At 39.5% G+C, this 25,468-nt stretch overlaps 1 protein-coding gene and 1 long non-coding RNA gene across 6 annotated transcripts in view; one reads left to right on the top strand and one right to left on the bottom strand.

The window, feature by feature from the left end:
- Window positions 1-1,076: 1,076 nt before the first annotated feature.
- LOC119745862 lies at window positions 1,077-4,205 on the bottom strand. Its single transcript, XR_005273671.1, has 3 exons — window positions 4,064-4,205; window positions 2,365-2,460; window positions 1,077-1,842 (listed from the first exon to the last, which is right to left on the bottom strand). It is a non-coding gene; the product is annotated as an uncharacterized LOC119745862 (long non-coding RNA).
- Window positions 4,206-4,584: 379 nt separating this feature from the next.
- Window positions 4,585-25,468, top strand: part of LOC119745861 — an 85,559-nt gene continuing 64,675 nt past the window's right edge. For 4 of the 5 annotated variants that reach the window (XM_038222500.1, XM_038222499.1, XM_038222496.1 and 1 more), the window contains exon 1: window positions 12,653-13,326. In XM_038222500.1, the coding sequence (XP_038078428.1) occupies window positions 13,240-13,326 (87 nt within the window). In that variant the 5' untranslated portion in view covers window positions 12,653-13,239. Of the gene's footprint in view, window positions 5,352-12,652; window positions 13,327-25,468 lie in introns of those variants that run through there. The other variant, XM_038222497.1, reaches the window with a different exon arrangement.

The following is a 25,468-nucleotide window of genomic DNA, read 5'->3' as shown; positions in this document are numbered from 1 at the left end:
CTTACCCCAGAGTATAGAAGCAGGAACTGTCTTCAAAGTTTTCATAATTAACTGTTTTTTCTCTCTGACTGCCCAACTTCAAATTGACCAAATGCCAATTAAGTCGCTTGTTGTCATTAATTTTCCAGTACTCACAAGGGACATTGACTTACAAGGTATTGTTTTCAAACCGTTTTTGACTCTGCGACCCTACGGCTTGTTGTGTCTGGCGAACCCCTGATTCTCAAAGCCAATATGCCCGCCCGAAACCCAATCTGCTTCCGCGTACCTTACACATAGGATCGGATCCATTTGAGATTGCGGGTACACGGGCGGCATTTTGTTGAACATTTCCCCTCTGTTCCTCTGTGGTTTTGTTCCCATTGTGTGCGCCACTGTATCATTTGTCCCCAGTGCTCTAGAATTTCCAGCGCTGAATTTAATTTTGTCACGGTTTTTGAGCCCTCGTTTTGTGCGGCTGAAGTGCCCATTGTTATGGTTGTAGTACTGCAGCTTGTTGACTCGTATTACATGCACTGCTTATTTTCGCACCAATGATTTGAATATTTCGTCAAAAGCACTGTCTAATTATAAGTATATTTGATTGTGAACTTTATGTTCTTTGTTAATCATTAAGTTGTACTCAGTGTGTATTTAAGCATCAAGTCACTTTGCCTACATTTGCAAATAAATCACCAATAAAAACATTATATATTTGGACAAAAATGTACCATTAGGCCCCCCAAAAAATAGCATACGGTTTCTGGTATGGAGCTTGCCCCAAAAGTGGTGCGGCGATACGGCTTCTTTCTTTTTTTACTTTTTTCTTCTTCAAATGTCGGCTGATGACTGCAAATGGTGCCCGACTAAATTTAGTGCAAAATACCTGGTATTTGGGAGCCAAGAGAGGCCACATAAAGCTTATACTCGATTGTAACCCCGTCTAAAAACACGTTACAATTGTGCAACAGCAGGATTCCAGTCAATCCAGTGAGTTTGGCAGTTTTGAGACATCATCTTACATTGAAAAAAAGAACCTTTTTAATTTTGCCGATGCGCATGGCTACGGCGACGCGCGGGTATACCAAAAGCCGGACACTTTTATTTTTTGGCCTTACTGCATATTTTTTCTAAATATTGTAGGCCTAGACAAGCATCCTGAATAATTCTAGTTTTTGACGTTGGAATCAGAATGCCTCTTTTGTTGGAAAGTCTTTGTCCACTCCATCATTGTCACTGCCAATCAGTTGATACATTCTTCATTTTCTTCACAATGTCAATAATTAATTACCGGACCCTACATCCATATCACAGATTTAGAATTGATATCTTGCCTTCCACCATCTGCACAAGGGTTTTGTTTCTGTGCGTCGTCCATTTCGGTGTCTTTGTCATCCACCACCTTCCGAAGATGAAGTCAGGTCAAGAATTCCCAACGGGAGGCGGTATATGCCGCTCAGAATTGCCGAATAAGATGAGTGAGGCTTGAACAAGGACCAAGCACAAGAGGGGATAAAAGAGGAAAGTCTCTTCCCAAAAATGGTCAGAGGTGATTCATTAAAGTCTCCAGAAAGTCTCAATGGGATTGGCAGATTGTGGGGTTGCATGAGTTGGCCGTCATTGTGGGCTCTCGGAGATCGTGTTGCAAAGTCAGGGGCGTTACAATGGTCCAAAGCCAGGTATTACTGGTCCTTAAATCAGATTAATGTGTTGAGAGCTTCAGTTTCCACCCTAGGGGATGTTTTCTTCCAGAATCCCAGGTCTTTTAGATTTTCTTCAATATTTCAGCCCCTCTTCTCTTTCCTTTGTAAGGTGTTGCCGATTTTGTATTCACGATGCATGACAACCAGTTGATGATCCAAGCTATATACTGTAGAAAAGGTAGAGGACGATTTGAAAAAATTCAATCTGCTTTCATGCAGGGTCTTAAAGATTCAAATTCGAATTTTAAAGTTTCCCAAAACAAACATGAGTAGTGAATCACTCACTTGCTTTTATACCTAAGGTAAACAAATGTGTCATTTTTGTGGTGAACTTATTTCATTTTGGGGTTAATGGAGGTTGGAAAAAGTAGAAATATTTTTACGAAAGTGAAGGAGTAATTCAAATTACTTTATCAAGATTTCAAACAAATTTCCTCTTTAAAAAAAAAAATCCAAAACTCATCTAGGAATTGTAAAAATGGATCCAGAGGGAGTGTGTAGCACTCTCATTATATTCATAGCGAAAATAAAATACTATTTAACTAGAGTTGCTCTGAAAATTTAACATAACGACCCAGAAAATGCCCAACTACTGGCAGTAGTCACCGTTGCTGGGGACTTAACGATCGGCAAGTTAATGAACTCCAGAAGATTTATTGGAAAACACAAGCTGAGCTCATACCTGCGTTGGCCCGGAATCCGAGTCAAAACTAATGCGTTGAACTCTGGAACAGTCGTTCGTTTGTTTCTGAACGCACGAACGGAGCCCCGCACAAGTCTATCAAAGAATAATGAATACAGATGCACCGTGATGAAAACTGTATAGGAAATATTAACTGACTGCTAAAATTAGTCTTTTTGACATTGTGAAGAAAACGTTCAAACCTAGCAAACAACGGATGACTGTTTATTACTAGGTGATCCATCGACCCACATGAAAGCATGTCTAGTTTCTGCATTTCCTCACATTTGTCACTCGTTTTGTTGTTATGGTGGGTTCATGTAGCAAAAGCAGCTTGGAGTTTTGGTCAGTCATACCGGTACATGTACACATTGTCCTTCATGCAACAAATCACAAATTACTATTGAAAAAAATTCCTTCAAACTAATCCCATGAATCACATTTTTTTCTTCGCACTATTGATTTCGATGAGTTCATAAAATGTCAAGCAATAATTTGGCAGTCCAGATTGAAATGCAAGTTATACATTTGTAAAATTTGCCCCCACCCCTCCTCCAACAAAAACATCATGTTGGTTTGTGGAATAATTTTCAAATCATTGAATTTGGACAACAGGGAGAACAAATCCATTACCCAGAATTGGACAGTGTTCGGCCCCATGTTTGATTCGGTTGAGACAATATTTGGCCTGTCCATACAGTCAACCACTTAGGGCTGTGTGCTCTGTACGCAGGGCATTGTACGCTAATGATTTGTCTGTGCCAATTTGGCTGTAATTAGGGTGCCCTAGAACACACAGTGATATCTGCACGTCGCCCTGGAGTCAGCACGACCTGTTTCTGTAAACTTGACGCTCGATGACATCATCTGTGCATCACTTTGAAGTCGAATACGTACATACTCACAAATCAAAATATATTTTCATTATTTTACATCTGTAAATTAACCCTGGTTACAAAGGCAATTTTAAATTTCTTCCTTTTTTCTCAGTTATTTAAATAAAAAAAATCACTTTATTGTGATTTTAACATTTTGCTTACAGTGTGCGTGTTTATGGTGTAAATCGAGGACACACACGTGCAACATCATCGATGAATTGAGGACAGGAACCAAATCGAGGACTCCTCTGTTGGAAAACGTGTACAAAACCAATGAGAGCTGTTGCGAAAAAGTATAGGCAAAGGAAAAGGGAAGAGGAACTATAAAAAAATCCTCGATTTACACCATAAACAAACCTGTGTGTACATGATGATGTACATGTATTTGTCATCAACATAAATATCATCAATGAGTCTTTAGACAAGCCCAGTGACACAACATGAATAAAAAATTATCAATAGCTTTATCAACAGCTTTTCAAAGCCTTGTACCAGTGTTTTATTCATTCCTGTCGTGGGACATTTTGCGCACCTATCATCCACCTCCGTCAATTCTGTATCGCTGAAATAGTGTGGAAGACAGGAACATTATTAGTTTGACTTCTTGGCCATTTACACCGAGCTCCTTCCTCAATTAGCTCAGCTTGATAATTTAAAGCTGGGAAACTCTGTTTGTTTGTCCACTCATCTACCTTTTCTCATTTGGCCAAGTCTCACCGCACTGCTAGAGTCTTATTAGAGCCGACCACATTAGTCTTTATTGCGTCAATAATGCCCAGCGTTTCCTACCCTAGCACCTATCATTTGTCTTGTCTCCACACCTTTATTGTTCGGCGTTTCCTGGCGAGCTTGGATAGCTCCGTTCTTTGATAGCTGCATCAATCCCCGCTGCTCAGGGCAGAATTAAAATCGTTCCTCTATGGGGCTTGATACTGTTGTCCTTTTCAATAATACAAGCACAGTCTAGTCATACACACTCGCACACATAGAATGCAGCGTATTCCAACAGCCAATGAGATTGCGTGGAAGCAACCATTATATCACATCACTGCTTTTGTAGGGGTGTGTAGGCTTAACTCCTCTCGGAGGGGCAATTTGCTGCAATAAAAGCTGACAGTGTTTTGTGTATCTCTGCACTTATGAGAGAGAGACAGCTTTTAGGAGAAAGTGGGCAGAATCAAGAGTATTGCAGCGTACTCAGTTCATGTGCAGAAATAACAAGTAATGGAGACAATTTACGTCATGCTGTTAGGTTCAGCGCAACAACCACTGTCTGTGTCCAGGAGTTTAACAGCTGCTGCATCCCACACAATGGATCAGCCCGGCCTTCTCACTCATGCTTCACTGTGCATCTGAGAAAAGACCCAAGTTGTAATTGCTGACAATGGTAGTTTGTGCAGACCAATACAGGGGCATGGAGACAGAGCACAGATGAGGTGAGATAGGATCTGATAGGCATCAGGACTCTTGGAGCCAACCTAGGAGAGACTTGGGCTACTGATGCAAAGAGGAAGTAAAAAAGGGGGATGCTACTGGATGCGGGGAGTACAATCATTGCCGCTAACGGTGCAGCAGAGATGAAGCATCTTCACTTATGATGGTCCAAAACACCTTCGGTTTCATCAGTCCAGCATTGAAACTCTTGTTTACAAAGGATTATTACAGATGCTGTAGTTATCTCTCTCCGAAAGTTTGCCTGCAGACAACAGCCAGCAGCGAGCCCATCACACCTTGATTGTCAGGGGAGTCTTGCTACCTGTCTGTCACCTCCTGTTACCTGGGGTGTGCCTTGGGGATTTACCCTTTTCTTGACACTTCAGATATCTGGAGTTGATGTCGGTAAATACATTTCTCCCAGCCAGGATGGTACTACATGTATATATGGCGACAGAACGATACGTTGTTACAGAAAACAACCCATCATTTCATTGTCTGTGACTGAGTTTCGAACCTCTTCTTGGAAGTTTAAGTCAAACAAATTCATCTCTTGAAATCAAAGGAAATTGTTTTTGTAGAAGCTTCATGTAGAGCTGTTTTTGTCTGGTTCAGGATCATTTTGCTCAAATCATGGATCTCTATCTGCGGAGCCTGCCTGAGCACCATCCCCTGGTAAGTCCCCAAAAATCCCACCAATTCAAAAATTAATTTATGAGTTAATAGTTTCGATCTGTTTTTGTACATCATTTTAATGCTGTGATGTCCCATTCTTTTCTTTTAAACATATTTCTGGAAAATATGATTAAATGCTGGACAAGATGAAGTTGACATTTTTACCATTAATGTCTTGGTAAAATCAAAGAAGAGGCAACGATTTAATACATTATCATACAACAGTAACTCTATACTTACAGTGAGCTGATATACATACCGGTAGGTTCAGAATGGCGCCACCTTTGAGCAGCGTAAAATAGATTGATTTGGTTGAATTATTATTTTCACTTCATTAAGTCTGCCAAACAATGCTCATTACAATGGTCATTAGTTATCTGGTTATACAGGCAAGGAGTTAATGAAACATGATTGAATGAAAGAAATGCAAATGGCAGCGAAAACGCAAGAGTTGTTCACAGCTCCTTACGGAGGCAAATTCCTCCCGTGCTCAATTGAGCAGAAGCGCATTGCCATCTTGATTGCTTTTAGCACCAAGCCTGTATTATAAATGGCGTAGATTTGCATAATCTGGAGGGCTTTTGGGGACATTTATCACAATTTCGGCAAAGAATCAGCCGCCTGTTGGCAAACAATGAATCCAACTACTGGACGGTGTGTTACGCTTCCATCTGTTGGGCAAGTGGTGGTATTAAGGTCTGGTCAGGCATATTGGATTGCAGTGGAAGGATCTAAAAATCAGTCACTAACGCAGAGAGGAACTAGGTCTCAAGGGAATGAATCATTTAACCTTGTAAGTAAGGTGTCATAGCTAATTTGTTTCATCTCATAAAACACCTTAGACCACCTCTGGAGGTTTCAAAGTTCACAATTTCAATAATTTTTGAGTAACTGAGCATCTGGGCAAGGAATTGAACTAGGGACAGAGTCTGTTTTGGAACTGTACCCACTGAGAAATTGATAGAGTTCCATGTTGGAAACTTAATAGTCTACCATCTTTGCTGTTGTTGGTGCTAGCCAGAAATCATAAAACGTTTTTTATTTCAATAGGCTTTTCTTTGGAGGAAAGAATGAATGAACTACTGAAATGCAGGCTTAGGTACAGTGTTGTAACAATGCGCACATAATGGTGAGACACAACTTGTCAACCAGAACTGGACTTTCTACTATAGGCCTACTGTTTGCCTCAGTTGTGGTAGTAGTTTCTACATTTGTATTCATTTTTATATTAAAAACATATTAAGACTTTGATTTCATCATAAATCTAATCTATTTACTGATAACTTATTAGTCAAATTTGTTTTTAGAATCTTCAAAGATCTGCAGGGAATGCTCAAAATGTAAATTATGACAATTGTGTTCATTTGATTCAAGATTGCTGGCTGCTGGAAAAAGAACAGGTCTCACTGTTTTTGGAATCTTAGTTGGTGGTCTGTCCTACTCATATATTCTCCCAATGTTCAATGGTGTAGAAAACTCTTTGATATGGTCTATTGATTTACTGTTTTTTTGTTGTTAGTCTGCAATTGGCTGACTTAGATCCAACAGAATGGCCCATTTCATTCAGATTTACTGGCCAAGAGTGGGGTTGAAATAATGGTTTGTGGTGGTGGGGGGGGGGGGGGGTAGTAATTCAGGCAAAGACCCTGTCTGCACATCCACTGGAAAAGACAACAGTGACTCTAACAATGCGATGAGAGTAATCGCAGCAGGGAGTGACCCAGTGCGGCCATTGTCCGTGATAGTGATACACGTTTGACTGTAGTCGGGCCTTTCAGCGTACATAAAAGAAGGGTTTAACTCAAAAAGCCACTGTCCTCTAAATGACAACAGGGTTAGACAAGCATCGCGGCTTGCACCCAGTTGGGATTAATGACCGATATGAATGGGGTTAATCGGCAGAAACCGTCACAACAGAGAAAAAAAAGAAGCGATCTGTCTCAGGGATATGTCGTACTTAGCTGGCCACCCAAATCTGCTGCAGCACAAAACTTACGGGATTTGTGGTGGTGTTCTTTCTTTTATTTAATGGGTTTCTCGTACCAGAGCAAGACCTGAAAGCTAGCAAAGAAGTCTGTCAATTTAATGCTTGATTACAAATTGTCACAGTGTGACTGCTGTAGATCAATCATACTGAACAATAGGTCGGCAGCAGGCTTGCCCACAAGGGACCCGATGATTCTATTGGACCACTACAAAAGCCTTTATTCCGAAATTAAAACTCGAGAACTTGATACGGAAAAAGCAATTGGGGTGTACAATGATCTTTTGCACAGGACATAGATTATTTCAATGGTGAAAGCACAATGGGTATTTCTTGTACCCAGAAATTGAAAATTTGTTGACGAGAACAAGAACAGGAATCGCTACAGGTTTCTCCATCTTTCTGAGGTCATTGGAGTGCATTAGTTCGTCCTTGGCGAGAGTTGTTGAAATGGATAGCGACTATTGGATCTATTGATATCGCCTGGCTTGAAAGGGTTTCTCAGCCGCGGCGGCATCCCTCAAAAGGAGTTACGGTTACAAAAAATCAAATTGTAGGATGCGATATTAGGCTGGGATTGGATTGCCGCACTTTACTGAGAAGTGTGAGTCTGCATGTGTTGACATTGCCGTCATATCCATAATAGTGGGCAGTGGTGTTTTCGTCCGTTCTCAAAAGCCCCTCGAATTGGCGCATTGTGCGAAACGAAATTGATATTATTGGCGGTGAGGGTGGGAAGGCTGTGCATGCGTAACGTTGTGTGTGTGCGTGCGTACGCGGTGTGTGGCATTCAGTTTCTTTATCCGTGTCACCGACAGAGCAAGGATGATCAGCGAGGGTAAAATCGTGTCAACCTTGGGTCGTGCGTTCCCCTGTCTCCTCCATCCAGATTCATTTGTCTCATTGCTCACTCGTCCTGAATTGCATTATGTAGGCATGCCTTAACTTATCTCTGTCTACACTGACTCAGAGCCTCTCTAAGTCTAACCATCTTTTGCTCTTAAAACTTCGCTCAAGGAATTTGTTCGGCGATCACTGGCCCAGCGCGGCAGAGGGCTTCTTGTTGTGTTAAACCCTGTCAAACACTCTGTGTCCATTCAATTGAATTTGTTCAGAAGGTATTGATCCTTGTAAGGTCATGCTGGCTCACAGTGGTCACTCAAGACACTGACTACAGCTCCAATGGATGAAAAATTTGTCTTGAAAATATCATCTGTATGATGTAGATATTAAGACACATCATTAATGTCCACAATAACCACAAGTAAAAAAATACAATAAATGTGCACAAGAGGGTTCACACAAGATATTAAAGCTGGTCTAAAATTTTATTTTCAACTCAAAAAGTAAACAATAATCCACTACATAATTTCTCTTCTTTCTTTTGTGTTCAGTTTTTGCAACTACAAGTTCCAAAGACGCCTGCCAACAAATGTGCGTTATCTTTCAGAAAGCAAAACACATTGAGCCTGTAAAAGCACAAAGCAGCCCTCAAGATCCACTCAGAAAAAAAACTTCACGGCATATATTTTCTCATTACCGGCACTGATGCAACTTGCTAAGTCTCTTTTCCCATTTTGTCTGAGTACCGAGGACAGGTGGAAGCAATACAACATGATGGCCGGTAATCCATAGTGCCATCCGATACACAATTTCACTTTGGAGCTATATCAGAGTATATTACTGACTCTAAGAGGTGAGCTCAATGTTGGTTCAATTTGTCACCCGAGTCCGCTGTCTAATGTTTCATCTCAGATCCTTCTAAGGATGGAAAAAAGAAATCTATGTCCATTTTTGTCCCCTGTGATTGACCCTAGGAAAAGTTTGTTATTCACAATTACGTGTTCCTTTTCAGAATGAATTTAAAAAGATGATTCAACAGACACTGTTATTTTGACTTAAACTATAATTTGAAGATGTAGTTTAATATTGTAATACAGTTTGCATAAATATGCAAATCTGACGTTGTAAACTTTGGGTTTTTTTAAGATAAAAGTTCAGTCAAGTTGTTTTAGTGTGTGTGTGTATTTTCCCAATCGATGAATCTGTTCTCTTGAGCAATGCACCATAATTGATTTAGGCCAATTACAAAAGACAGATCTTACCGAACAAGAATTCTGTGGATTTATTTATTTTTGTACGAGATGTGAATTCTTGATTAAAGAGAAGGTTGAAGCGATGATTCAGATTTGTCCGCTCATTGACTGCAGATAATGCGCCACTGTCTATCCCAAGTGTCGCGATGGGCTAAGGTTTCAGCTGGCCCTCTCTAGTTTCACTTGGAGGTGACTCCGGCTCTAACCGGGCAATCTGCCGCCCTGCAGGCTATTTGCATTAGCAAAATTGGTATTGAACTGCAAAGTGTGAACAGCAAGGGAAAGGGGATATCCCGCCCTCCCCGAACTTGAACCAGAGAGCCATTAAGAGGAAAGTTAACCGTGGGATGAGTCGTGTCTTACGGTCTGCGTTGTTGGAGGGGGGGGGGGGTTCTGGCTGAAGGTCTCTTTGCTCAGCTAAAATGAGACTGGATTACAGATGTACCTGGGCTGGAAGTGGATGAGATTGACTTCCGTGGATTATCTTTCTTGTGACGCAGCTGGAGCGAGACAAGAGCCTGTTTGATGATCATCTACAGTCTAGAGTCGGTCATAGAGGTGTCGATAGCTGCGATTTAAATGCCTTTATAGTCTGGAAAATCTGCTATTCCCTCAACTTCACTAAGATTATACTGCAATTGTTGGAAGTATTGGGGTTTACTGTGTCCATTGTTGGAGTGCTATCACCTTTTGGAAAAATTCTCTGTTGAACAGAGTCTACAAGATTTTTGTTTTTGTTTACCGTACCCGATCACACGTATACTGTGTGGAGTGCGAACAGCGACCTCACGCTGCTAAGCTAAAATATGCAAATCAATTTCTGCTGGTCAACCCCTTGGCACATCCATTCGTCTTTGTTTTTTTTTAATTTTGTCGCTGGATTTCCAGCAATGATCTAGTAATGGTATGCGAATAGAAATGAGCTTGTTATTCAGTGCTTAAGGCTCATATTCTACATGGATAGAGAGCTACATGTAGATACTAGTGTGGTTACATTCTCTAGCAAGTTTGAAGTTCACAGACCAAATATAACACGCTATTTTTTTTTAGCTATAGCACTTTAAGTACGTAATAAGCTATATAACACGCTATAGCACTCTAAGTACGGTATTTTTAAAGTGTGTAGCACTTTACATGTAAGTAACTTTCATATTTTGAGTATTTTCATCGCCCAAAGGTTTTATAATTTTTATTGTGAGGCGCTTTGAGGTATTTTTACATAAAGCGCCATAGAAATGCCTATATTATTATTATTATTATTATAAATCGAGCGACAAAATAACAAAAAATTTCATGAAAAAGCCACATTGTGCCAGGGCATTCGAACAGCATCAACTGTTTTGCATAGCCTATCGCATGAGGTTGCTGTTCGTGCTTAATATACAGTGCGGCTACCCGTACTGTTTATCAATATCATTTAGCGGCTGACCATGGATCATCAGAATTCAGATGCTAACCCTCGAATGTCTCTTGACCAAGGCTATACCTCTTAAAATATAGCCCTATGATGCAAATTTGCATTAATATACTGTACAGCCTGGCGTAGTGCATGATGTACATGTACATGTACAAGCTCTCCATAGTTCCCTCCAAATCCCAATTAAAGCAACCACCAGCAAGTCTTGCATGTTATGTAATTCCAGGGTATCCAGATAATTGAAGTGTAATTACACTGAGATGATGATAATACTGGATTAGTACTGGATTAGTACTTGTGAAAACACCCTCAAAGTGGAGAGGGAGGCGTTTGGTGGAGCTGTCTTTAAATTGTCTAGATTAAGGACTGAGAAGACATCAGAACTCCATGGAGAACACTAAAGGTTTTCCTTTCACTTCAGTTTAAATAGAATTCTCTGGGTAAACTCCTGCACTTGTTATGGTCACTGGAGATTGGAAGTATTAATATGTATGTAGTGTTCTTTTTTACATTTCAAAATTCAGTAGGCCTACATGATGCATAAAAGGCAAAGCTTCAGAAACAAGGATTATCTTCAGAAATTAGGTCTTTTGGTAGTGACCGGTACATATCAGGAGGTATGAATTTATTGGTGTTAAATCACTTTGGTTTTTTTTTTTTGAGTTTTAGAAAGTTTAAGTTTGTTGTCGAGAAGAGTGCCAAGATACGGTACAGTAATCTGTAATAATAAAAATCCCCCTACCCTACTTATGCCCATGCAGCCAAGGGCGGATCCAGGGGGGGGGGGGCCAAAGGGGGCCATGGCCCCCCCCAAAACGAAACGAATTTTTCTTATTTTTTCATGTGACATCGCAATAAAGGCAGGCAATGAGTACATCACCATCTTTTCCTCAAAAAACATTGGTTAAAGTGGTCAGAAATTGCCTCAGATCGCACCACAGAGCATCTAGAATCCAAAAAATTTTCGGGGCCCTTAAGCGGGACCCGAACCCCACGCCGTAATTTTTTTGACCCACTTTTTTGGGGGACCAACATTTTTTTTGGCCCCCTCCAAAATTGTGTTCTGGATCTGCCCTTGCATGCAGCTGTACATTTCCCTCCCATCTGTTAAACTTTTTTACAAGTTTCCCAAAGAGCCTAGAGATGTTTCCAATTTATTTCTGGAAACTTTTTTAATGCACTCGGAACCATTCTGATTTATGAAACAGGGCTTAATGGTTCACCACTTGGTAATAGTTTCGGGATTCTTGTAATTGTGGTTTCGTCTATAAATTGGATACTTGTCACAGGAAACGTGTGTGTCCTTTATGCACAAGAGATTGTGGTAACTTTTTGGTAGACACTTTGAGAACACGAACAAGCCTTTGTGGAGTCTTGCATGGGCTCACAAAACGGAGAGAGAGCCAGTAGGTTTACATCTGTTCCGTCACTGGCCAAAGAATATCTGACCATAAAAGTACTTGACCAACTTGTAGGTTCAGTCCTGCAGACCCATGGGTTTATGACACCTTTGTGTATGACTCAAATCCTTGACAGGATCCTTAGTGTAACGTGAAATGAAGCTGGGGTGGGTTGTGGGGGCTCATAATAATTCCCTTTTTGTCTTGCGGTTTATTGCTTAGTCCAGTTTTTTCCCACCTTGTTAAAAGCAAACACAATGGGCTTTGTCAGTTGAAGTGTGTGGGCTTGTTGGGTCTGAGTGACAGGCGTGAAATTCATTGATTACTGGGTTGTTGATGGAGACCCACATATCACTCCATGTAGAGATATATAGGGGGTGTAAAGCCACCTAGCTCTATGGTCTAACTTCTCTCACTGGAGTGCTGACCATCGAAGGGTGAACAATAACTGTGACTCAGCTCTTCACACAGTGGGCTTTGCTGATGTCTTACTTTGGACTTGTACTTAATAGTGTCAGTCACAGTCTTGGAGAATACAGGAAGATTCTGAACCCAATCGTGCTTGACTTAAAGGTGTTATCATCACATGGACCAGTTGTCATCTTGACGACTAGACTGCATCAGCCGTTGGGAAATTTCAGTCCCAGTTGTGGGGCTGAAATCTTAACACTACACAGGTTGTACTGTGTGCTTATCCAACTGTATTGCAGCTTTCTGTGGTTGCAATTTGTACGAAACTTGTCATCTTGTAGCTAAGAGTGACGGTACGGACGATTCTGCTGCTGTGACTGCAAATTCATGTTGTGTGTATACTATCATCAGAATGAATGAGTACAAGGCAAACATCCTCTTCAGTTTGACCCAAGTTTCACCGGTTTGTTGAGTTTCCATACATCCCCGTTTGGCAAGCAGTGAACTGCGTTTCAAGATAGGATTAAGCATCCATGGATGTGCTGTGATCTATATTGCCTGCATGCCTACGATACTATGAATGATGTACCACCCAAAGACGCCAGTTCTAATGGATATTACGTCTCGGAGAGACAAACGTATGCCGCCCACACGCAGACTATGTCAGGTAAAATTACCTCCCCAGAATAAATGGATTTAATTTTAAAAACCAATAAGCTTACTGCATGTTCAGCATGACTAGGCTCTGTGTATGTGGTCTTAGGAAACGAATCTCAGATTTTGAACAGATTAGTACCTTGTCTGCATAAATTTGTCGTGGTGCACTGTGCATTATAAAACATTGAAGCAATGCACTCTTCTAGTTACCGGCCATCATTTTTTTAAGGTGTATTCCTGTTTTTGTTTTATTTGATTGTTACTGTTTGTTGGGTTTGTTGGATTGGATTATTTGTTTGTTTGTTTGTTAGTTTGTTTATTTGGAGTTTCTGTTAACAGTGCACTTTTTAAAAATACTAACTCGACAAACTCGTCGTACGTTTCGCCTTTGTGAAATAATTTTAACTTATGTTTATATGCTGAGGGTGTTCTTTGTCGCTATTGTTACCATAAAGCTTTTTTTATGTTCCAAACTTGTTCCAAACTTATACAAAATTTGTCGACGTTGGGTTGACGACTGTTGGTGCTTGTTGACGCCAGTTGACACTTGTTGACGCATTTTAGTAGGACCGAAATGAAGTGCATGTTCAGTACTCTCTTTATCAAAATCATGCCTCCAGTAAACTCTAAGCAGAAACAAAGATCTGTTTGCTTCTGTGCTTTCCCACCCTTATACCATAGGTTTTATCTTATTTTCATTCTCATGGTTTGTGCACATTCATCTTCTCTCTTTTCTGAGTTTTCTGAGTTGAGCTCGATGCGGTTGACTTGTTTTCTTAGAAGTAGCAAACAAGGCAAACAAGGCAAACAAAGACACCTGTGGTTATTGTGGGGAACCAGCTGTTGATACCATGCCATCCCCAGCATGCATGCTGTGAGTCAGCTGGGATATGTCTTGTCTCTTCTGTGTACTCATCCAGAGATGCTTAGCATTGTGTGGTGAGGGTGCGAAGATAATGGGATATTCACTGCTGTTCTGTGTTGCAATGTGATTCGGCAACCTAATGTCTAACACCACTACCACCATGCTATAATGCTATCACTACAGTACAAAAATGTCTCAACTATCTTTCTTATTTTTGAGAAGTTGAACCAAATTGACTGGAGCGGGGTTTGAACCTGCGACCTCCGGATTACTGTTCAGGTGCTCTACCAGTCTAAGTGTTTGTTCAACTTTTCAAAAATTGCTATAATTCACCTGGTCAGTTTCCCTTTGAGGCTTTGTGGTTCAATTTCTTATTTTCAATTAATGTAAAGTCATCAAAATGCCATAAACCAGAAAATTTGGTGTGGAGTTGATGGTATTGGTTATTACAGTTCATTATGTAGACCACAAACCTCTCTGGAAAGATTTACAATGTAGCACATGTATCTGGAAAGCCAACAGAGCCAAGACGTTGACATGATCTACTGGTTGCCGTTGGAAGCATTGTATCATGTACAGCACAATACCATGGACTTGCATTGCCACTGCACAGCATATTATGCATAATGGTAGTCACTTTGGTGTGAGCAGGTCTGCAATGTAGTGTGGAGCCGGGGTCACTAACCTGTGACGTGTGCTTATTATTTCTCACCTCTTACTAGTCTTACAATGTATGCCAGCAATTTTAAAGCATGCAGCTTTTTGATGATGCATTCAAAGTCCAATTGTCTTCCATTCTCATTTGAAGTTTTGTAGATTCTGTTTACTCTAAAATTATTTACAATGGATGTTTTTTTCTGCGACTCAGTGTCTGTTTTGACAGGGGATTTTTATTCAATTTTTAAAACCCATGAATTTCAGCTGTGTCATTAAAAGCTAAGTGCTCTGGTTTATTAATAAATGTCAGAACAATTTCTTCAACTGGCGTGAAAATATTGAAGTGTGTTAAAATGTTTACGGTGAAAAATTGGAAAGACGTAAAGCAAATTGGATTAGGGAGAATAAATTAAAGCCAGGTGGTTCAATAACATAAGGTGCATTGTGGTCTGTAATGGTTTTACTTCTGTATGTATGGCCTAAATTAACACAGTGTTTGTCGACACCTGAATGGCATTCTGTTTTCCTAGTTCTATGGTTCAGCCAGCATGTTTGTGTTTAGACAGCTTGTTAATCCCTACCCAAAAGGTTATTGGGGCATACTGGGCATGAACCAACAAAATGGGGCAAAAATGGACAGACGGTTGCCTGGGGAACAGGGTACCAAAAACGTCCAAATGGCAGCTTAAAATGTGTGAATTACTGTCTAGCGTTGCGTGTAATTAATACGGCTGTAATGCCCTGTGGTGGAACGGTCGTCTGCTAAGGTTGATTAACTTGTCTGAGGCAGGGATGAGGGAGTGATGCATATCCTGAACATTCGCGAATGCTTTTAAGAATGATTTTAACTCGGTAATCAGATTTTTATTGAAGATAATCTTCTGGAGATGTTCTCAGCAGAGGCGCACACGTGTGGAAGGAATTGTTTATGAAACAATGATATGTATGAATAGCTTTTCCTCATTTTCTTATTCTTCTCATTTTACTTTTCCTTTAGCACTAGTAGCAGTGACATTGAAGTTACTGTTGTTTTTATTTTTTGGTCGGGGGGGGGAGGAAAATGTGTAAGTTATTGCCATTGAGATAGTAAATATTAACTTAATTTGCAGGGATCTGCAGTAGCACCGTCATTACCAGAATTTTCAATAATCGATATATCGGAAATCCAATATCGATAATTGTCGAAATATCGATTATCCATGTAAAAGTAAAAGACCATAAAGATGACCATTAGATTTTTTTTTTTTTTTTTATTTTTAATTTTTTTTTCAAAGTTAGGACCCAATTTTCCACGACTTTCTCTGGCGCATATTGCTCAAACTTTTAAGAACAAATCTCAGCACTGAGAGTTTGTCCAGAATGTGCGGTTTCTTTTGAGGTTTCACATTGGAGGAGACTGCGAATTCCAGCGAACGCAGAGCACAAAGCGACGCCGCTTGGCATTTCATCATGTTTTTTATTTTGAGTCACAAGCACAAGTTGTCGCCAAGTTTTGTTTCATTATACAGCAAACGTTAAATGCAAAGTAAAAGCACAAACTGGAGATGTTTTTTGACGATAATCTGTCGCATTTATGATATTTTCGATACTATTCCTCAATATTGAAAATTTTGGTACGGTATTTCGATATGATTAAAAAATTGCTATTGGCAATATCGATATCAAAATAATATTGAATAATGAAGTAATATCAATATATCGACGGTGCTTAATCTGCAGGGAATGGCATCTTCAAAAAATATTCAAACTGAAAACTATTTTTGCTAAATTTGAGACAAAAAGATCTCTGCCCACTCATCTGTTTTGCACAAGATGTGGGAGGAAATTATTACACCTTCCCAGACCACTCAATGAAATTTTAATGTAAGACTTCTGGCAGTTAAAAATAATGACATGAAAAGTACATACAGTGACTTCTTAATTTGCATAACCTGCATCTTTAATTAAAACCTGGAGATTAAAATTGATTCAAATTGTCTCTGGGGATGAATGTTAATGAGTTTTAGAGAACCATTAGCAAATGTTAACTGTACCCATGGTTCAATTTTAATGCAATCTTTCTGCCAGTGACAGAAACAAAAAAATAGTAATTTATGGCAGGGGAAGGAGTAACGATCGTGCTTCTCTTCATTTCACAAATGCAGCCCTTTGAGGCTTTAAGAAATTTAACATTTCAACCTCTGGATAGTGCATTGCCATTTGGGGCTCGTTGGTTATGCGGTAGAATAAACTACGGTAAGAAATCGTAAGCATCCGTGAGTGCATATTAAGACTTGAAGAAAAAAATATTTAAAGCGTGGTTCTGCAGTGGCGTTGACACATCCAGCTACATGGGAAGTCTAAATCATTCTGTCATCAGGATGAAATGATCGATAGCAGTTGTCAGAATGGGCAACACAACCACACACAGTGACAACTCTCTTAAACTTATTCCCTGTGGAACATCCTGTCTCCGACAACATACATTTTCCAGACTGAAACGTTTATAAGAGAGGTGGACAAACTTGAACTTTGGGGGGGGGGGGGGGTTGAGGTTCTCCTTTCTAAGGCTTGACATTTCCAGATTTGGATGTGAGTCCCGCCCACCTCTGGTTTATTTCTCAAAGTGGTTGTGACTAAGTTCAACTGAACTTTCGGGGTCACCTGACTAGAAGTCACAATCTAATTGGTCAGTTCACACTGTGTGATTTACAGGAAGGGACGGTCCCCTGCTCATGTATTTAAGTTGTCTCAATGAGATTCTTGGGTACCATTTATTTTTGGAAAACTATGTGACGTTAACCACATGTAGGCGAAGATTTAAGTTAAGTTACCAGTGCCCAATTACATGTAATTCCCATGTGGGAATATATTATGTAATTTGGATGATCTTGTACCTTTATTTGAAGAAGAAAAAACTCAAAATGATTTCTTTTGCCATTGTTTCATTTCATAATTGACTGGGTTGACTACAAAGAAATATGTAAGAACTCAGTATAAAAACTTTAAAGACTTTTATTGCAGTAAAATCATATGAGCAGAGTTAATGAAACAATATCTTTACTTATGTGTAACAGCTGAACTTAAAGCTGTCTGCAAAAAAATTGAAGCTGCACATAAACTGTTTGGTGAAATTCCGCAGTAATTGTCTTTGTGGTGTAGCTACAATTGATAATGATTAGTGAATTGTGTTACTTTTTGTTGCAAGACTAGAATAATTTTAAAACACTTTAATCACCCATTGTCTCGGTTTTTACTCAATGTATCTTTTGAGTTTCCTGATTGAGAAATAATATGAAAAAAAACTCTGCGTTAGCAACATTGTGGCTTTAACAAGGCAATATATTTAAATATTACCGCTAGCTTGTCAGGCCCTCACACCACAGGGTAATAATTATTATAGGACATTTGTCATACTCCAGTAGGTATCAGACTCAAAGCAAAAACAAGCTTCAAGGAGATTTACTTACCAAGAGAATTTGTACTGCTCATCCAAGCAAAATATCAGTGCAGGCTCTTAATGCCCGAGCCTGTCCCTTAAGTACTCTGGGTGGATGCTAACACATTTGACCTTCAACTTGATCCTGCGTGTTCCCTCTTCAGATGTTGCAAGTACAAGTGTTTTCAGGTGTTAACAGCATATCCACTTACTGTGGCTGCTCACTTCTGTTCAGAGTGCCAATAGATAGGAGAATGGCCAGCCATTTCAACTGCAAGTTGAGTTTAGACAGTCGATACAGGTGCTTACTTCTCCTAATTCTTTTGTTACAAAACTCAAACTGAAATGATTTGAATATCATAAATCTGGCAATTTTGGGGGCTCAGATTCACAGTTATAGTTATAAAAAAAACAAATGAAAGTAATTTTGGCAAGTAGTTTCGGTAAAGCGTAGAAAAACAGGCTCACTCCATTCAAAAGATACGGGCTAATTAGTTGAGCAGTACATGCAGTCAAAATTGAAGTTGACCAGCACAATTTGTTAAAAATGTGTATATTTTATGTTTCAATAGATTAGAAATGAGTATACATTTTTCAGGCTTTCAAGCAAACCCAGACCTTTGAAAAAGTAGGAAAGCAGTAGGATCAGAATTTTCAACCACCCCCCCCCCTCCAAAAAAAACCCAGAACAAAAGGACTTTGGACTTGGAGGGCAAAATCAGGATAAAAGTAGGACTTTTGCGGGCTTTCAGAGGTAGTTTTCGTTGATACTCTCCCGTGTCCACAGCATCATAAGCCTCATTTTGCATGTTGTGTACTCACACTTGTGCTCCATCCTCAACTAAGCTCTTGGAAATACAGTTGCAGTACTCCTGCCCCCAAGCCCTTCATTGTGTGATTTACATATGACAGTGTGTATAAATATTTGTTATGAAAAGTATTCTATAAGATGTCATTTTCCGTAGTTGTGGGGAAAAGGTAGGAAAAAGTGTGTACTTTTTATTTCAAGAACAATGTAGGAAAAGTATTAACAAGGTAAAAAAAACCTAGGAAAAGTAGGGAAAAGTAGGAATACTTGAAAGCCTGATTTTTCTTCATCCAATTTGGAGAAATTGAAAAAAATTCCAATGACGAAAACAAATGTCCGAAGGGAAAATAGCTGAGAACAGTCACTTGTTTACATTGTTTTTTTAGGGGGGAGGGGGTGGCTATCAGACATTTTCTGCACTCAGCGAAATGTTGCAAGCAGCTCTATTAATTTGACCCCAGTTATTAGACATTTATCAGGAAAAAAATCAAGGTAAAGCAGCGGAAACATTCACAGATTTTTAATATCGAGATCCTCAATGGTCAAGGAACGCATTGCACAGCATATGATTATAACATTGATACTGACAACTTATCCAAAACCTTGACAGGCCAGTCAATCCATACTGTGATAAACCCTGCCTGCCAGATTCATACCATCAAGATACAATGATAAACCTACTAAGTACACTCCTAATAGCATTTCCTAGACAATGAGAAGCCCGCTTATTTTATTCCATGTTTGTTTTCTTCTTGTCATCTGTATAATGCGATGGCTAGTCTGTCTGGTTGGGAAAAGCTCCAAACTGTCTACGAGTGTTTGTTTAAACAAAACAGGCTTTGTTCCGAATATTGTCCAGGATTAAATGAACTGGATTGGCAGTTCCAGTAATGAAATAATCTGTTCTTATCCAAACAGAAGAAATATTATAATACCACCCTGGATGCTATCGTAGCATCTGCTTATCGCGGACGCTATCTGTTCCATCTCAGAATCGGAGTCTTTTTCCGTCTGTGAAGAGATGATATCGTTGCCGTATGGATGACAACAAACAATATTGCCAAATTAATATTTCTCCAGGCGGAGCGAATGTGTTAAATTGAGCACGGCCATCACCAGCACACAGTGCCTGCATTGTTGGGGCACGGACTTCATTTCAACTGACAGCTCGGCGAAATACACACATATGCAGGCGATGCATGTCTGTATGTATATTGCATATTGATTTTTTTTTTTGCTTGTGGAATATTTTCAGGTGAACCAAAAGAATTGGCATGTGGGAAATTTCTTCCACAGTCTTTCTCATGCCCCCATTCTTCGGTGGTTGTGTGGTAATCATTAGGAGATGCATTTTTCTTTAGTGGTGTAAAATTTATTTTACAAGTTTAAAAAAAGTACTTATGATTTCATGAATCCATATTTGTCTGGGCCAATCAGAAGTGGATTGTCTTGTAGTCACAGTCTGTGATTGGCTGGTTTGATGGCTTGTTGGGTTAAGGAGCAAAGTGATTGGTCATGTTTCTATGAAGTGAATTCTTTCAATCTGTTTAGAAGATGGGCACTTTCTAAGCATTGCAGTGTTGGTTCATAGTACTCATTCATGCACTTCATATTGTAAATGTACAATGTAATATATGTACTACTCATTATTCATTGCTATTCGATGGCCATATCTTTCGTTTCTTTCCACCGCCCCGTTTCGTTGTCTTTGTGCGATGGTCTCCAGTGATGACCAAGACCAGCCAAACCAGAGACGGCAAATGTGCCCTTGAATTTGAAAACTCAAGCGGCGTTTATTGTCACGCCGGAACGAGCTGAGGCGGAGCAGGGCCAGCGTGCTTGAGTGGAAGTGGCTCCATCGCAATGAGTCATACAACTCCAGATACCAATGGTCTCCTTGCTCGGCTCCGATACCGTCAAATCATTGTATTGCGTTCGAGAGAGAGGCACAGACGCCAGCCTGCCACTTAACCCAGCTCTTCAAACCTTCCCCTCCTCCTAGCCCCACTAACCTTGTGATTATTGATCAGGCTCGTCGTCATTGTTTTCTTTTCTTGACATTCATGCGAATTTCCTAAGATGACTGTTTGCCTGCTCGAGTATACCACCCGCAGTTTTCAGGCATTGCTCACGTATATTTACGGAGACGCTGGCGTAAGCGTCAATTAGAACCAAGAACAAAAATCTGTGCCAGCAAAGACAAAAATACATGTATGAAATAATTCAAATGACAAGTCCACATTTTCTGGCAGACTACCAGCATCATTGACAGACTGTTGGTTTGTTTAGTCGCTCCACCTTTGAATGATTTCAGTTTTAAGTAAACCAAGACTGTGTAGATTACCTAGTTATGTCAGTTTCGTTTTCCCTTGGAATTTTTTGATTGCACATAAAAGAGACCAGACTGTACAGGATTTTGATACGAAGAAGTCGAACACTGAAATACGATACGTACAATCTCTGCAGATAGTGTCAATGGTTTTGTTAGACTCAATGTTTTTTCTTTGAAAATTGAAATTAAAAAAAGTAGAATTGCTACAGTCTTCAAGCTATATGCATCTCCAAGTAGCCTTCAAGCAGTATTACATCCCAAGTGCTCAGGATCAGGTATTTGTGATATCATAAAGATATTGGAATTCATAAATTCAACTTACTCAAATATTCCCCGCTGCCTTCCTGCGAGCATACATGAATGCCTCCATCATGATATGGCAGTCGTTGGAATCAATATGAGTGTTTCACACTAAGACGTCCAATCAATGAACCTTTTTGCATTCACCGAGACCCGTGGGGGTTCTTACAATGTGTTCGGCACATACAAAGGCGTAATGGGATTACGCTTAAGATCATGATATATTGTAACAACAAGGACTCCTGGAAAAAAGAAAGACAACTAATCGTAAAGATTGATTTGGCAAGAAGCCTAAAGCTGGCGGGTGATTTAAGCATACAACCTTGTTTCAACATTCAATTGTTGACTATGATAGTGTGTGCAAAAGGGATTAGAATGAGAATGTTTATTGAAACATAGAAGTTGTAACATAATGAATATATTCCTTGAGTAGTGCATCGTGTTTTAAGCTCATTTCCATGTACTTCCACAGTAATAAAAATGTGAGCCCTCACAATGAATGAAGCACACTTTCCTGGTAACCAGCGATTCTCAATGTGGGATTCTGTAACAGTGTCTGGTAACCAGTGAGGTGGAGTTCTAACTTGAGGGACCTTCCAAACTCTAAAGTTGTAATAATTATACAGTGTATTGCAAATCCGTTCAGGGAAGCATGCTCGAACCAGCAAATAAATATTACACTCCGATGTTTTGTCCTGAGCTATAGGGCTCCCTCTGTTGTTCATGCCCAACATCAATAGCATACTCAGTGGTTGAGCCATTCTCCAACATCATTGATTTTGCATCTTTCGCCCTTACCATCATATACCACGGGTTCCTTAGGGGATGCCCCAGGGGTTTTTTCCTCCCTCCAAGGGTCCTCGGGGTGATTTTGGCCCCTCCTCTTCAAACACAACAGCCCATTTCTTCATCAAACAACAAGGTGTTTTCTCAGGGCTCTATTGAAAGATGCAGATGTGATGTTTTTCTGTTGTTGTTTGCACTGGGGAACCTGTAGTCAGTGCCAACAATTGGGAAAAAATTGCTAATAAACCTTCAGCTGTGGTTGCCATGGGAACACTTGATGAAAAAAATTAAGAGAATTTATGTCTGTTGTTCTGCGGATCGATAAATGTTCGCGCCGCCAGAGTAGTGAGTGTTTATGTTAATAGCAGAATCACATCAACACTTGGAGACTGGATATTGAGTACCATTGTCATACATCATCAATTTTGTCATCATTTTCCCCTGTCTGTTGAAGTGGCATACGGTAGCTCTTCATGTGTGTTGGCCTTTGTCCAAGTCCAATAGTTCATCATTATTCCATTTTCAGCATACATTGTAGTTATAAATACAATTGATTCCTCTGTGCAATATAAACATGTACACACCACTTACGTGTATGAGTAGGATTTCATGTACGATATACAACATAAAAGTAGGTCCAAGCACCACTTCTGATGCTATTTTGGGATCCACGTTTACTGTGAAATCTCTAGGTTTTTACAGCTTTTGGTCACAATACACACACATAACAGAGATCACCTGACCTGATCTGGCATCTAGACTTCTTTTCCTTTTTTTCCTTCGGTTTTTCAGAATTATTTAGGGATTGTTTTACATGTAGAGTGGTGAATCATTTTGTTAAAACAAGATGATCCCTTTTTTTATTGAGCAGTAGTTTTATATGCAAGCTGAAACATAGGCCTATTGCTATGTGTAGTGTTACAGACTAAGCAAGATGAGGTGATATTTAAATAATTCTTCACAACAAGAATTCACAGGATACAAAATTTAAAACAAACTTTTAATATCAAATGGGCTATCCCATTCCCTGTTAAAGGAAACATGCAGTGGAAATTCAGCTCATCGTGTTTTCATGCACATTACTGTGTGTTGCAACAATACCTACATATCTTAATACTTGTTTTCATTGGAAGTGACAAGAAAGTGGTATTTTTTTCAATTATTAGCAAATCCTTTCATCAATACATGTAAGAGGGCGCTATTTTGCTTTTGTCACACAAGGTACTCCTTGTCAAAAGTGCATTATGAACAGTACAAAAAATAGTCCTTCAAAATTACCCACAAAAAAAGTTTTGAAGAAATATTGGCTACTACGATTGTCCAAACAAGCTGTTTAACATGATAAACAAGTAAAAAGTGAAACTTACTCCAAGAAAATGAAGAAAACTTTATAGAGACACTACTGTTCCGCCTTGAATGACATCACGCTTTGGCTCATGAATATGGACATTTTCATTTGCATAAGAACTAAAAGTTGAAATTTCTCCCTTTAATACTGCTACAAAGGAGGTGGAAAGTCATAGAAGCATGGCAGGAAAGCTGTTTTAAATGTATTTAAGTCATAAAAATCCTAATTATGGCATGTTTCCTTGTAAAAGATTTGCACAGGTGTGTACACACAAAAGTGAGAAGTGAATGTACTGTAGTTGTGCGATTTGTTCAAGTATTTGAAGTCTACAAATCTGAATAGTTCACTGGTTATAAGAACTATTACATGCTCTAAAAACCACTCATAGAAATGATTGTGTCTATACATGTACATATGATGTCATTCCAACAAACACTGATACAGACTGACATATTTTTTCTCTGAATCGTGTAGTTTTTTTCCGAGAATGTATGGCCCTTTTTTAATCAGTTTGTGGTCAAGTACGTAAAGAATGCTTTCTGCCTGAACTCAGTGCCTTTTGTGTTGTCAAATTCAAGTCCTTGTACTGGTAGCTTGAACCTATAACTTCAGTTTTGCGAGTGTACTTCTTGAGTTTATACTGTACTACGTAAACCGATAGTGTGTCAGTCCCTAGTAAAAGAAAGTGTCTGCTGTGCAATCTATCAAAATATTGAGAAAAAAATGTCTGTTCTATCCACTTAAAGCAGATTTGATACTTTGAGTTACCCCTAAGTATTTTTCCAAATGAATGTTTAAACGTGTGTAAAGATGTACCGTGCAAAGATGTATCGTACAGTTTAAAGCTGTTCTTCTTTTCACCAAACTCTAAAAAAGTGGTACTTTATCCTTATAGAGGAAGTCAATATAATGTGGGCATTGTCACCAAACTCAACCGCAAACACAACACTGAGTGACTTCACCTCTTATACAGGCAATGTGGAATTTCTCACATCCTGCCTAAACCTACCAGAGAAGATTCCAGACCGCATCTTCAAAAGAAAACAATAGATGAATAGTGTGACACCAGACCAAATGGAGTCACTGAGCATGATTCAAAACGTTTTCGAAATTGGCAACCATTTGAAAATGGAAATGGATATATTTGTAATACAAAGGCAAATTTAAACGGGTCAGGCTCTGAGATACATGTAGTTTGTAGCTGTACAACCAAAGTTTATTGAATTGTTACACATTCTGGTAAAAGGTTCTTCATCAACAAGTTTTTCACTGGAAAAAAAAAGTAAAAAAGAAGTGGATGATTCATTTATCAGGCCATAGCAAATTGGACTAAAGTTAAAAGTGACGTACCTTGAGAATTGTAATTTGGAACTTTTCCAGATTTTTGGAAATGATTTGCAAGTGAGGAGTCATTTGTTTGAAGCATGGACAGACTGTGACTGTCTGCAAGTATGCTGTTTTTTCCCTTCTTTTTCCCCTCTCTACCGGGTCACATTTGGAGTCAGCAATTTTTTAAGTGATCCTTTGTGATGTGCGCCACTCACAACTTTACGACGGCTGAAGTCTGCTTTTTATGGCCAAGTTCATTCCGACGCAATCAGCGAAGGGACAATAGGCGTCACGCACTGTCAGCAAAGC

The sequence above is a fragment of the Patiria miniata genome, unplaced genomic scaffold, assembly GCF_015706575.1.
Source record: "Patiria miniata isolate m_02_andy unplaced genomic scaffold, ASM1570657v1 HiC_scaffold_7, whole genome shotgun sequence".
NCBI classification, from domain to species: Eukaryota; Metazoa; Echinodermata; class Asteroidea; order Valvatida; family Asterinidae; genus Patiria; species Patiria miniata.
This window is presented reverse-complemented; position numbering and strand designations above follow the sequence as displayed.